This window comes from Phlebotomus papatasi, chromosome 3, assembly GCF_024763615.1.
Source record: "Phlebotomus papatasi isolate M1 chromosome 3, Ppap_2.1, whole genome shotgun sequence".
Classification (NCBI taxonomy): domain Eukaryota; kingdom Metazoa; phylum Arthropoda; class Insecta; order Diptera; family Psychodidae; genus Phlebotomus; species Phlebotomus papatasi.
The window spans coordinates 29,083,583-29,098,042 of record NC_077224.1 but is presented as its reverse complement, the minus strand read 5'-3'; the positions used below and the strand labels follow the sequence as shown (position 1 = coordinate 29,098,042).

The 14,460-nt window shown below is 33.0% G+C and overlaps 1 protein-coding gene across 2 annotated transcripts in view; it reads right to left on the bottom strand.

The window, feature by feature from the left end:
- Positions 1-14,460, bottom strand: part of LOC129807473 (inositol polyphosphate-4-phosphatase type I A) — a 32,134-nt gene that overhangs the window by 16,149 nt on the left and 1,525 nt on the right. For both annotated transcript variants that reach the window (XM_055856764.1, XM_055856763.1), the window contains 2 exons: positions 4,065-4,424; positions 3,848-4,002 (listed from right to left, as the gene is read on the bottom strand). In XM_055856764.1, coding sequence (XP_055712739.1) covers positions 3,848-4,002; positions 4,065-4,424 — 515 coding nt within the window. The remainder of the gene's footprint in view (positions 1-3,847; positions 4,003-4,064; positions 4,425-14,460) is intronic.

The following is a 14,460-nucleotide window of genomic DNA, read 5'->3' as shown; positions in this document are numbered from 1 at the left end:
TGAATATCTAACTAGGCCTCTAATGCTCGCATCATCTAATAATTGACTTAAAATTTCGTATTTCAATGGTCCAATTTAGGTAATCTGATACAAAATCTACAGATTAAAATATTTGAGAAATCAACTTTGAATTTTCAAGGATTAGTAGCATAAAAGTGTATAAAATAGATATTTAACCCTCTAACGGTGTTTTCTTTAATATGCGAAAAAAAAGTTCTAAAACAATGTTTTCTAGGATAATTATGATCCAATAAAGTCGAGAAAACCATCCATTCTTCATTATCTTTTTTTTAGTTTAGGCGCTAGGTGAGAAAATATAAAAATTTTTTGAAACTCTTTTTGCTGCTAAAATTCACATTTTTAGTTTTTTTTCAATTTTTTTTTTAATAAAATATACAAAGTAGAATGACATATCTTTCAGTAAAAAATAAATTTATTTTAGTCAGATAACTTTAAATCGGTATTTTTTATGGAAATTGGAAATGTGTTTTTTTGCAAAATTTTTTTTGTTCCTTTTTCTCTGACCTGTCACACAAAACTGGGAATAGCAACAAAACGAAGTCAAAATGAGTTCAAACTTTCAAGAGATGTTTATAAGACTATTACCGAGGACACTATAGCACTTTTAAATAAATAAAACCTTTATTGTCGCTGTAAATGTAATTTTTGTGAAGACCGCCTGGAGGCGGTCTTACCCGTTAGAGGGTTAAGAAACAGTGGATGAACGTAAATTTAATTGATGTATTATTAATTGACGCAGGGCTATTTTGTGTTTACCAAGAGGGAGATATTAGGGTTGGAAGTGGTGTACGGTTGAGAAAATGAAGTGCTTGGAAGTCTTTGGCAGTGGAAGTGCCCGATTATAACGTCTTTTCTGACTAATTCCATATTAGGTGAGATTCTTAATAATCTCACCTATACTATAATCCTAACAAAATTTCATGTCGTCCGATCAAGCTCAAATTTGGCCAAAATGTGTTTTATCACTTCCTGATCACGAATATATGGGGGGCTAAGTTACGTTCCCGGCCGGCCAGCCGGCCGCTCTTTAGAGCTTAATAGCTCCTAAATTAAAAGAGATATCGACTTGCGGTTTTCGAAAAAGGTTATATATATCGTATGAAAATTGCAACTTGGTGCATTGACCCCCCACCCCCACCGCCATATTGAATAGCCTCCTTTTGTTTGTTTTCTCAATGGCTCCGCCCCTATGGCATCGATCGGGCTCAAATTTTAGTATGTTATAGCTGGGCCTTAGGGATTTCGATCAATATCAAACTTAAGGACCCCCCTAACCCGAGCTATAAGGGTCCAAAAAAAATTTCTTAAAATTGCCATAACTCCGGTTCTAATTATCACAATTTAAAAAGTGAGGGCGTTTTGGAAAGCTCTCGTAAAATGCCACTTCCCCTTCTAACATCGCAAATTCATAAAACCACCGTCAGGGCACTATTTTTAAAAAGAAGATTTTTCAATTTTCTAAGTTAAATAACTCAAAAATTCCATTGTGTATCGGGCTGAGATTTTAGTATGTTATAGCCGCTGATTATACCTATCAAACAAAAAAATACTTAAGTCGATCCATAACCCCTGACCCGAGCTATAAGGGGTCAAAGTTCGAATATTGACCGGCCTCTGTCTCCGGTTCTAATTAACATTTTGAGCTAAGTTTAGGATTTATAGATTCGTCTTACAAAATACAACAATTCTTTGATACAGTTGAAGTTCATCAAATGAACACTTGGGGCGCTCTGGTCGAAAAAACGAATTCAGAAACAAACAACTTCGATTATCTGGGCTTCTGATTAATAGACGAAATCAAGTTCTATGGAAAAATTATAGAGAACATTCTGGTCTACATTTCACCTATATATCACTTTTCTGCCAGTTCATCCAAATCCTTGATATTTTGGTTTAAATACAAAATTTGCATAATTTCACGAATTTGATTCAAGATAACTGAATGGCGTCCCCCAACTTCAGCTCTAAATCGAATTTGTGTACATTTCGAGTTGATGCAAATTAGCGCCGGATAAGTAGTAGTACATTTCGAGTTAGCTCACATTAAGAACCTCGCCTACATAAGCCGGTTAGGATAATCTGTCCCTTCTTCAGACTACGCTACTTTTAGTTAAGATTTTTAATTCGAACGGTAGTGTAATTTGAAAAGATCTTTTTTGACAATTTTACAAGTTCGGTTATGACAATGAAATGGAGCAAATATGCTCAAATTTATTACAGCTTTATTTGTGTTGTAATTTTTCCGAGGAAATATTCAGCGGAATAATTTTTTTTTTTAATTTTTACAGGTATTTCAAATTCATATAGTTGCTCGCAAATAATGACATTAGCTATTGCAATTGACTTTGAATTAATTTAATATATTTTTTTAAAACAATTTATTGTAATATGTATTGGATGATTTCATAAATTTGTGGGACTTTTTCGCAAATGTAGTTATGGGATATCCATTAGATAGAACACATCCACCATTTTTTTGTTAACGTTTTTGCATATGCTGGAAAGGTTTTAGTGTGTTACGTCTCTTCAAAAGTATTCTTCAAAAAAGGTCGATTTCTGCTTTTGAGGACTTTTACAAAATGAGAAACGAAAAGGAACATTTGTAATATTTAATGTTTGCTTAATTTTGAATAAATCTAAGTGATGGTCTTTCGTAAAAAAAAACATTTTGGAGGTTTAGTTTGATTGTGTCCTTGCTCTAAAGATGATTAAAAGTGGCTTTGAAAATTTCGAAATAGGGATTTATTCTTCGAAATATCCATTCTATTTTAAATGGTCTCTAATATTGATGGCTATATTGTGAGTGTCGTAGTGGAAGAAAATTTTTCGATAACAATTGAAGAGATTATTAAAATGTTGGAAAATAATTTTGGAGAAATTTCTCTAATACAACTATAACGAAAAAGCTTCTGTAAAAAATAGCCAAGTTTGTTGCAAAAGTTAATTGGCAATCACTAAAAACCTTTGACAAGAATGCAAAATGTTTTAATTTTAAGGAATTTTAAAACCAGGGAGAGGATCAAGCTTAATAAAATGTGAAGATACATCTGAAGTGCTGAATTAGTTGTTGCACTCGTACTTTTGAACTCTTACAGACTTTCCAACACAGCGTCAATAATTGCAAACGACAATACATTTTTTTTTGAGACTCTATTTTCCAAAAGTAACTTCACTGGTCTCTTAGGAAAATACAAAAAACTGCCTTAGTCTACAACAAGCGCGCGTACAATCGTGGGATTTTCTATGACACTAGAAATCGGGATTTCGGCTTTCGTGGTTTGAGTGTTCGAGATTTTGGCTTTTCGGGATTTCAACTTTTGGAATTTTGGGTTTCGGAATTTTGGCTTTCATGATTTTGGGGCGTTTGAGATTTTTATTTCCAAGATTTCGGTTTTCGGGATTTGGGCTTCCTGGACTTCGGCTTTCGAGGTTTTACTGTTTTACTATTCGACATTTCGATCCATTCGAGATTTGGATTGCGATCTATCCTCCCGCGCTTTACAACAAAATAATAATTATTTTTTAATAATTTGAGATCTTCTAAATCTGATTGAGTTTATAGAAATTATTAAAGCGAATTTAGTTAAAAAAAAAATACAAATTTTCTTGCCACTTTGGATAGAAAAGAATTTTCAGATCATTTTCAAGACGTTTTAGATTAGATTGTTTAAAATCGGGGATTTGATACTTAGGCTTAAGATGCCCTTTGTATCTCCCGCGTGCCTTTCTTAGGTTCAAAACCAATTCGTTGCATGAATGACCCAAGTAATGTTTTGGGCAACGTAATCTAATCTAACTAATCTAATCTAATCTAATAATTTCTCACCTCAATCACTTCGGTGCGTCCATATTTGATCCAACCCAATCGATTGGATGTGGTAACTTGGACAACAACTGATGGATTAGGTGGTCGTCCATTGCCATCGCACAGGAGATTATCGCACATAATGGCAGACTCACAAAGAGGTACTTCGTTGATATCTAAAACAACAATCATTGATAACCTTTTCTAATTTTTTTTTCCAATTCCCATTTTCACCCACCGATTTCTCTTCCGTTCTGTAAGCGTAGCATGTCAACGTCTAGGTCATGAGTGTTACCGCGCTTCCTCTCAATTTTCTCCATGAGCACCTGCAGCTGCTTCCTCAATTCTCCATAGCTAGCCATTTGAATGGCTCTTGTCCAATCCGAACGCTCTGCCTCTGAATTTGTGGCTATTCTCTGTGTCAAACCATCCTCAAACTCAATATAAAATGCATATCCATCTGACTCTCGAGTATCACTGTAAATTGTAGCCTTGCACTTCTCTAATACAATAACACCCTGTGGCTCAGAAAATTGATCACTCGTCTTGAAGTAGAAAAGCAAATTTCCACGCAAGCGACACCAACGTTCAGTACTCACTGCAAGAAGGGCACACAAAAAAAAACACAAAGGAATATTTATTAATGCAATTTGCAATGTGGGATGAATGTGAATTTTTGCAAGCTTGAGAAAGAGAAAAACAAACTATTTGGTTTAACTACGAAAATATAAGCAAGAAGGTGAATTTCTTTGAGAAAGACATCAAGGTTCTGCTAATGTTGAATGATCAATGCTACCTATTCACCCACTCTCTCTCTCTCTCTCTCTCTCAAAGGCATTCAACAATTAAACCAATTCACGCACACAAAGTGTATTGTTTTTTACATAATGTTAAATTTTTTTTTTTAATTCGTGTGATATTTTTCTATTTTTTTTTTTATTTTATTAGTTAAGATTATAATTGTGCAGCTATTGCAATTTCAGTGAGATATTGATAAAGTGTCGAAATTTATAATATGATGGAGATTTATAGACCTAATCCATCCCCTTATACGCCGATCGCCGTACACTGAGAGAAATCAGAAAAAGTTAAAATAACATTCCGGAAATGTTAATTTTACCCTGCAGTATTGATCCAAAATCAGTGTAAATATTACCCTTTTTAGGTGTATTGAGGGTTAAAGTTACCCTTTTTCATGTTAATTTCATCCTTAAAAAGGTGTAAAATTAACATTAAAAAATGTTGATATATTTTTACACCTAAAAAGTGTTAAAGTTATGAGGAAAAAAAGTTAATCGCACCCTCTTTTTTTCTCAGTGTTTTAGCGTTGATTACAACTCCCAGAACTATTGTGCTTACACTGGAGACCTATTCAAGTAAATTTTATATTTTGCGTATATGCGGCCACCGCCGTCTTAGCGTTGTATATAAATACATATATAATATATATAGTGGCGGCCAAAATAATAGAATCACTTTGCAAAGCTTATATTTTTTTTAACTTTTGTATTTTTTCCCAGTTTGTTGATATAATTCTGAAGTAGAAATCTCCAAATACCCGACCGTAACAAAATCGGAGCTATAACATATTTCCATAATACTAGTCTGACAAAAATCTGAGTCCGATTTGTATTATATTTTTCATTTAAAAATATATGATATTCGTACCCTGTAATTGTCCGAGATATATTCCACTCATTCTACAGTGTCTCTGATATGTTTCACTGCCACAATAACATCGAAAATAAATGTGAAATTTTTTTACTATTTTGCAAAGATTTATATGAAAAGAGGCATAAAAGTAGCCAATGAAGCTTAAGAATTACGTTTCCTGTAAGAAAATTGCCTCATCAGATGAAAAAATTAATATTTGTGATTCACACGTACACGGCAGTCACACCAATCCTAATGCTGCCAAAAAGTCTCTTCCACTAGTAAAACGACACAGTCTTTTATATGGAGGGTAGGCCTACAATCGGCCTACTATCTCGACTATAGTAGGCCTACTCTCCCTATTAGTATATGATATTTATCTAATATTGTATAACATTTGTTCCGGCCGGGATTATTAGAATTGTAGAATAAGGGTTGTTTTGGCCGCTAGAGGTCTCTATTTTACACAAAATACGTCAATAGTGAAATTCAATTCGGCCAAAAAAAATTGGAAAACTGTCATTTATGGTTTCTAAATATGGCTTTATTTAAACTTATTCGATGTATAAGACCACATTCTTTAATTTTAATGAAAGTGGTCCTATCGTGTTGTTCAAACCAAATTTCACTATTGATGTATTCTGTGAAAAAGAGAGACCTCTAGCAGCCAAAACAATGCTTATTTGACGTAAGGTAATTATTATATTTAAACAAAAATGCTCAAGGTAAAATAGTGGTCTTTACGGAGCTGATTCTATTATTTTGGCCGCCACTGTACATATATAATATATATAAGATTAATTTCAGATTCCCTGTAACCTGACCTTCAATTAACCCCACTACTCCCTTTCTACTATTCTAATTTTTGTTATTAATAGGTGATCTAATACTTAAAACGTTTTATATTTTTAAGACATTGCAAAATTGAAAGATTTTTCCACAAAAATCGGGTGATGGATCTTTGATTAAACGGTGATCTAAATCACGCCTTTGAAGTTTATTAACTATGTAAATTTTATTCTTTATTTTTTTCATGAGTTACAGAATGCGACTCCAGAAATTATTTTTAGCTAACATTGATACCACGAACTGGATTTATTGATACTATCGGAGTCCGAAAATAATCTTGGAATGGACAATTTTGAGAGAAAGACCTATTAAATATTTCATGTTTTTGTAACTAGATCTTTGATAATTTCAACACAATAACAGAAAACTACAAAGTGATACAGGTTGACACTACTGAAGTCGTCAATTTGTAGAGCTCAATTAAGAGAATAATCATAAAATTTGGAAAGGCGAATACTTAAGGAGGAAGACTGAATTACAAGGTCAAAAGTGGTCTATATTTTTTATTATTTAAATCGATAGATAAATTATCTAATGCCCTAGACACATTTACGACTAAAGTCCAGAGACGACTAAGCTAGTTCATAGCCAAGTCAGTTCATGACACACTACAAATGAGGCTTAGCATTTACTGGTATCCACAAAACATAACTTTTCTGGGTTTTTATGCAGATATTTCTACTGAAATGCACTAATACTCCTCTGAAAATGAAACTATTTGTAACTTCATGTCTCAGTACACGTGTAATAATTATTGTTAATTGCAAATATTTGTGAGGTGCAAGCTTACTCGCGACTTAAGTCCATTTAGGCGATTCTAGTGAATAATTCTTGTTGTTATACGTGAATTGTGAGGTAAATTTAAAAGTAGTTTCATTTTCAAAGAACTACTAGTGCATTTCAGTAGAAATATCTGCATAAAAACCCAGAAAAGTTATATTTTGTGAGTGCCAAAAAATGTTAAGCCTTGTTAGTAGTGTCAGGAACTGACTTGGCTATTAACTAGCTTAGTCGTCTCTGGACTTTAGTCGTCAGTGTGTCTAGGGCATAAGGAACGACCATAAAAATTTCAGAAGTCAATTCGAAGCATTTTCGAAGATACGGAGACGAAAGTAAAGAAACACTGAGCAGATTTACAAGCGTTCGGACGTACATCCAAAACTTTGAACCAAAGTTTTCTCCACTTCTCATTTTGATAATTCCTTCAAATTGGCGGGAAAGATTAAGAAAAAAAACTTATGAACCGAATAAAATTAATAAAGGCTGATACTTTTCTGAATTAAATTCTCTTCTAGTTTACCTAAATGATAATTGAAAAAATATTTTTTTACAGCGTTAATATTTTTTATCTTAAAATACGCACTATACTTAAAAAAAAAACCTAAAAAAGTCCTATTTAACAATTTTTTATTTTTTATTTAAACTACGAAATACACTTATGAAAATTGAAAATCTTTTTACATTTTTTTTCTCGGACAAGAATTATGAGCTGTAGATTTTCCGTCAAATAGGAAGTGCTGCAACGAGACATTCTAGTAATCGTCTCATTAGTTCGCCATTTTGTAATTTTTTTTTCGAGAAAAAGTTAAGCACTTGAAATGTCGAAAATTTCATTAAATTAAAATTTAATTAAAATTTCATTCTTCAAACAAAAAAAATATTCGAAAAATTACAAAGTTTTGACTTTGCTATTCAGGCTGCCCCCTTAAGAAATAGCTAAAATTGTTATGTAGGGGAAGTCTTTCAGGCTTCACACACTCTCTGGCTTCAAACACTTTATATTTTACCGATATTACTTTAATGAATCTGACCCACCTGACCTATCTACGGCAATGTTTGATAGGGTAGGTGTACCAAATTTCGGCCAGCTTGCAATTTCGGCCACTTCTTTTCTTCCTTAAATTTCCATGACTTTTTAGTTTTTGTATACCATAGAGATAAGACAAATCAAAAATAACAAAAATAAATATCGTTTCGACGGTTTCGACGAACGAGAATGATATGAAAAAGTTTGGAAAAATTCCAGAAAAGCAAGGAACTATGAGAATCAAGGTGGCCGAAATATTACTCAAATCTATGCCTATATTTTTATTCATTTTAAAATGTGTTAGCAATGATTTTAGAGAACACAAAGACGATAACTTAACTACAAGATTCCAAGTAACATTCCTTAAAAAGAAGTAACAAAAAAATTAATTTGTATTAAAAAATGTTACATTTTAACCCATTCCTTACCATGGTATTATACATCATACGCAAATTGAGTGATTTTAGAAGATTTATTCCAAGGCAATTGATATTCGAGTTTCTGTCGGGAATGGATTTTTAGTTACTTTAGTCCTTCATTTACTTGGGAAAAATAGCCCGACAGAGATGGGAATACATTTTGTTGTTCTTTTCTCACTTCACGTGAAGTCATGCAAAAATTTTGCTCAAAATGGCGGACGGAAAATTCGACATCCCGTCGAATTTGTTAAAATTGACCTTCATCCTCTTTTCTGATTTGAATTCTGGTTGCCAATGTGTTTTCTTGGATAGTTACTCTGTCTAAATCAATAGAGTTTGTAATGAATTAATGAACAGAATTTAAATTCAGTAACCGTTAAGAGGCATGTTTGAGGGCGGCTCCCCGCACCCCCATAATGAATAAAAATTATTTCTTTTCAAAAAAATCATCTATTAACCTGTAAGAAACTAATCCCAAAATATGAACATTCTATTTCTAGTATTTCTGGTACATTGACTGAATGGGTTAACATAGGACTTTGGCGCTTGCATATGGCGAAATTTGGTACAATTACCCTAGCTAGTCTTAAATTACACATTTCCTGAAGTTAAAAGTTTGCCAAAAGGATGTTTTTCCATATAAAATGTAACTAAAAGATTTGTCAAAATGGTTAATAACATCCCTTTGACAAAATTTGACAAAATTTGTTTGTTTAAGAGGATCGTCAAGGAAAAAAAAGCTCCAGATTCAAGCTCTCGCGGAGCTACTCAAAGCATCCGTGATGTCCCCTGGTGGTGAAAAGAGTCATCACCCGCCATCAGCTGTCTCGTTTTTTCTACTGTTTTTTGTTCACGCTCATCGTCTGTCTATTTTTCTCCGAAGCGCTCCCCAGACCCAGAGCACACAAAAAACTCATTGAAAAGGTTGAAAACCCAAAGGCAGATTTTTAGCCTTGCGATGCATTATGAGATTTTGTGAAGGAAAGAAAAAATGAGACATGCATGTTTTACGCATATCTTTGTCTCTAAAAATTGATAAAAAAAAATTAAATTTTCAAGTGACAAAATTTCTATTTTTATTTTCTTCATAGTCCAAAATTTCTATTTCTTCAAAAAGGACACGTGCATTTGACACATTTGAAAGATAGGGGGAAACAGGTTTGTTTTTTGGCCTTTTTTTGGTACGGGAAAGTCAAACTAATAAATAATTAACATGACCTTTATTTTTCCTCCATTCTTTCCAAAAACCATGTTCTTCTTGGGAATCTTTAAAAACGCATCCTGCGATTTTTTTATTTTTAAATATGTTTTAGAGGCCGACTCGGTGATAAAATTTCATATAAGAAAATACTGTTGAATCAAAGATTTTTCAAGGTCAAAGGTTAAAAATGCTCTATAGAGAGCGTATTTTTAAACCGAATAGGGTGACATTTGGTATAGTTCCAAAGGTCATGCAATTTTTTACAATTCTGAAAAGGGTATATTTTTTTATGAATTCATATAATAAACCAGTTATGAAACTATAACTAATTTTAATCTGAAGTCCAATTGTAGTATTGTTAGCAAATTGCACAATCACAGTAAAAACTTTTGGACACTGACCAAAATATTGGTAAAAATTTTCTTTAGAACAATTTGTTACAGAACAAATATGTACCTAAAAAAGATATTTATTCGTTCCAATATTTTTTTTTTCTTTACGGTTTTGTTAAGAATAGTGACAATTGTGTAAAAGTTTTCTTTTAGAACCGTTTCGATACGGTGGAATACCTACAAATTTCAGTAGATTTCGTTTTATACAAATTTGATCTGTGAGTTGGAATAGAATTTTGTTGCGCTCTACTGTTTTGTTACCACTGTCAGGAACAAATTTGTAGATTTTTTTTTATAAAAATACTATCCCTACATTTGTAACATATTCGTTTCAAAAATTTTCGGTGTCCGTGGACGATTTAATTTTTGGAACAAAAATCGTTACTAATATGGGGAATCCTTTTGCCTCTCTTAAAAAGTACAAATTTGTTGCTAAAAGTCGGAACCAAAATATAGACATTTTGTTCCAATTATCGGGAACAAATTAATGCAATTTAAAAGATCTCGTCCGTTTCGTCTAACAGTTAAGGTCTATAGTTAAGGTGCCAGTGCTGGTAGCAGGAGAGGAAAAATCTCGCCAATCTCGAATAAAAAAAAAGTGAAACCGTAAATATTATAGCTTGAAAAATGCCACAAATTTAACGTCCTTCTTGCTGCGATGGTGACTTTCGGAACAAATTAGTTACTAATATTGAAAATCTTTTTGTTACTCCTTGAAGGTACAAACTGGTTTATTATATGGATTCATAAAAAATTATACCCTTTTCAGAATTGTAAGAAATTGCATAATCATTGGAACTATACCAAATGTCACTCTATTCGGTTTAAAAATACGCTCTCTATAGAACATTTTTAACCTTTGACCTTGAAAAATCTTTGATTCAACAGTATTTTCTTATATGAAATTATCACCGAGTCGGCCTCTAAAACATATTTAAAAATAAAAAAAATCGCAGGATGCGTTTTTAAAGATTCCCAAGAAGAACATGATTTTTGGAAAGAATGGAGGAAAAATAAAGGTCATGTTAATTATTTATTAGTTTGACCTGCCAAGATTGTAAAGTTTTAAATTTCGAATCGTAAGGGTTAGGGGAAAGAACTGTCCTTTCGAACGTTCATGCCTGCGAATAGCGTGATTTTTCTTTTATTTTTCCTAAGAGACTTATAAATAATTATCACATAATCATAAATATTGATGATAAGCTAACTAATATTTAATAGAAATGTGTAGGGGAAGGTCGTCTGCCTTCAAACGAAAAATGTAGTTCCAAATTTAAGATTTGTTTCTGAAGAATCCACAAAATGGATTTTATTTTCTACTACACCAAAAAATTCTCTTGTTCATTCGGCGTATATGATTACCTCATTGAGCACTTACAAGTCCTCAGTTTTTCCTTCTGAGGAAATTAAAAAAGTGATGTCGATTTGTATGAAGGCAGCTGGCATAGTCTGCCTTTAAACGCGAGGCAGCTACCTTTAAATGTTTTTTTTTTTACTGAGAATATCAAATCAATAAAAGTAAATGGGCTATAAATGATTAGATTGAAGCCTAACGCACTCACTAAAATCATCACTGCAGTCAAAAGACAGTAAACAATAACTTTTCTTCACATTTTTCTGAAGCACTGTTTTGCACTTGAAAATTTGGAAGAAAATGCCATTGAAGTTGACAATTGTCAACTTGAAACATCCCGGCCGGAGCAAGATAGCGGGTTATAAGTATTTGTATGACGTTCGTCAGAGAAAAGTATGAGTTCGATTTCACATGTTTTGATGTATGGAAAGATAGGATTTAAAGGCACACGACATTAGCATTTAAAGGCTGCTGCAGGGTGATATTTGCAAATTTTTGCCACCCACAAAAATTGTGTCATCTGAACCAAAATGTATTAACAGAAATATTAAGCCTGATTAACCTTCTATGTGTCACAATGGAAGATTTATTTGTAAAATGATTTTTACTATGAAAAATCACATGATTTGTGGAACATCAAAATTACAGTTTAGAGCTCATTTTCATTTTTTTTGATCTAGCATCTAGGAAATAGGAACTAGGCTCTCCATTTTTTGATGATTTGTGAGGATGATGGATAGCTACCTAATAGTTAATAGAATATAATTTATGCTTTTGAGAACAACGAAAAAATCACAACATTTAAAGGCTGCTGCATTTAAAGGCAGACGACTTTCCCCTAAGTCTCATACGAAAAATAAAAGAAAATTCCCATTATTCCAAGGCATGAACATTCGAAAGGAGAGTACTTTCCCGTACCAAAAAAGGCCAAAAAATAAACCTGTTTCCCCCTATCTTTTAAATGTGTCAAATGCACGTGTCCTTTGAAGAAATAGAAATTTTGGACTATGAAGAAAATAAAAATAGAAATTTTGTCACTTGAAAATTTAATTTTTTTTTATCAATTTTTAGAGACAAAGATATGCGTAAAACATGCATGTCTCATTTTTTCTCTCCTTCACAAAAGTTCCATTTCAAAATCGGGTTTTCTATTGTAATCTCGAAATCATGTTATGCTTTTTCGCTACTTTTAGGTTTATTTTGTAACTTCGCGGATCGCGGTGTGTTCGTGGATTTTAGTGGGCCGCGGAATTTTTCGTGTATTTGCGTGGATCGCGGTGTTGCTCCCGGATTTTCTCGGATCGCGGAATCGTTCACGAATTTTCGCGAACCGCGAAATTTCTCGCGGATCGCGGAATCTTTTGCGGACCGAAGAATTTCTGACGGATTTACGCAGCCGGCAGAATTTATTGTGGATTTTCCCGGACCGTGGATTTTTTCGCGGATTTTTGAAGATCGCAGTATTACTCGCGGATTGCGGAATAGTTTCTGAGCCATTTTGGCATTAAAGTTTTACATGTATTTTTGTGCATTTCTGACAATCGAATTTGCACTCTTCAATTTTCAACGACCTCGAGTTGCACGCATTTCGAGGTTTCCTGTAATGAATCTCAGCTAGCATCAGGTCATCTGGACTGGACTTCGATTTTGCCCCCAATTCGAATTTGCAATGAAAGAATCACACATAGCATAAGCCCATTTAGGCTTATCACTGACTTTTTTCTTCTCCGAGAAAAATTATATCCGCATATTTTGTAGTCACCGCGATATTAGCTGGTTTTGTGAAATGCCCATGACGATTGACGATTCATAATTTTTACGATTTTCTACAATTTTTTGAAACAACGAGACTGATCGTGAAAATCATAAAAATTCGCTCAGCTGTAATTCATAAGATTTCTCACACAGTGGATGAGTTTTGTTGTTTTGCATTTTTTTCTCCTCCGCCTGATCGCAAAAAACTGCAGGCGTGCTGAAGGTCAGAGAGAAAAGGAAAGACATGGTGAAAAATGCGACGCGTAATCTTGTGGCGAATTGCTGAACAATTTTGAGTAGCATTTCTCGGAAGCTCGGAAAGCTATCAAAAGCTCATGAAAATTTCCAATTTGGAGCATGTTGTTTAAAATTTAATTGCAAAAAAACTATTAGGAGTTTCTCCAATTCTAATGTACCATTTGAAAGCTAATGAAATGTAGATTGGTACAAAAATAATTATTAATTCGGAAAAAATGATATTCTCGGTACAAAGATGCAATGAAAACTGTCATTTTTTGGACAATTTTCAATTGAAAAATACTTGGAAAATTTGTATGAAAAGTGAAAGAAGTGAAACAGGCATTTTGTAGAGCATGTCTTTAGGAACAAAATTAAAAAAAAATATACCTCTCTATCTTTCATATTCTAGGAGATAATGCAGCTTCTTTGTGGCATGTTTTAGGAGTATACGAATGTTTGGAAAATTATATTACGAAAGCAAAACAGTTTTTCAAAAAATTAAAACAGGGAATTCAAAGATAATATAAAAAACTACCCTCAGTTAAATTTTCAAGGAAATATCTCAAAAATTGTAAGACTTGATACACTTTTAATTTTGGGTTTTTGTATGGAGACGCCATTTTCTGGCTTTTCGATCCTCTTAACCCTTTAACAACGAGACACTTTTTACGGTCTGAAAATCAACATTAAAAATTAAACTGAAAAACATAATCAATCATAAGTCTTACATCTAACCTTGGAAAGTCCAACAGAGTCTGATTCGGCGTATTTCGTGCTTCTATAAACGATAGGGACAAAAATAGCCCAAAATGCAAGTAATTTTTCTGACAATACCAATGAATAATATTTTTCGCTTTAATGAAAAATATTACGTATGAGTATTGTAGTTTTTTTTGCCAAAAGGGTTTTGCTTAAAAAAATGGGGAGTATAAAAAATAAATAAAATCAATTATGAATTTGAGAA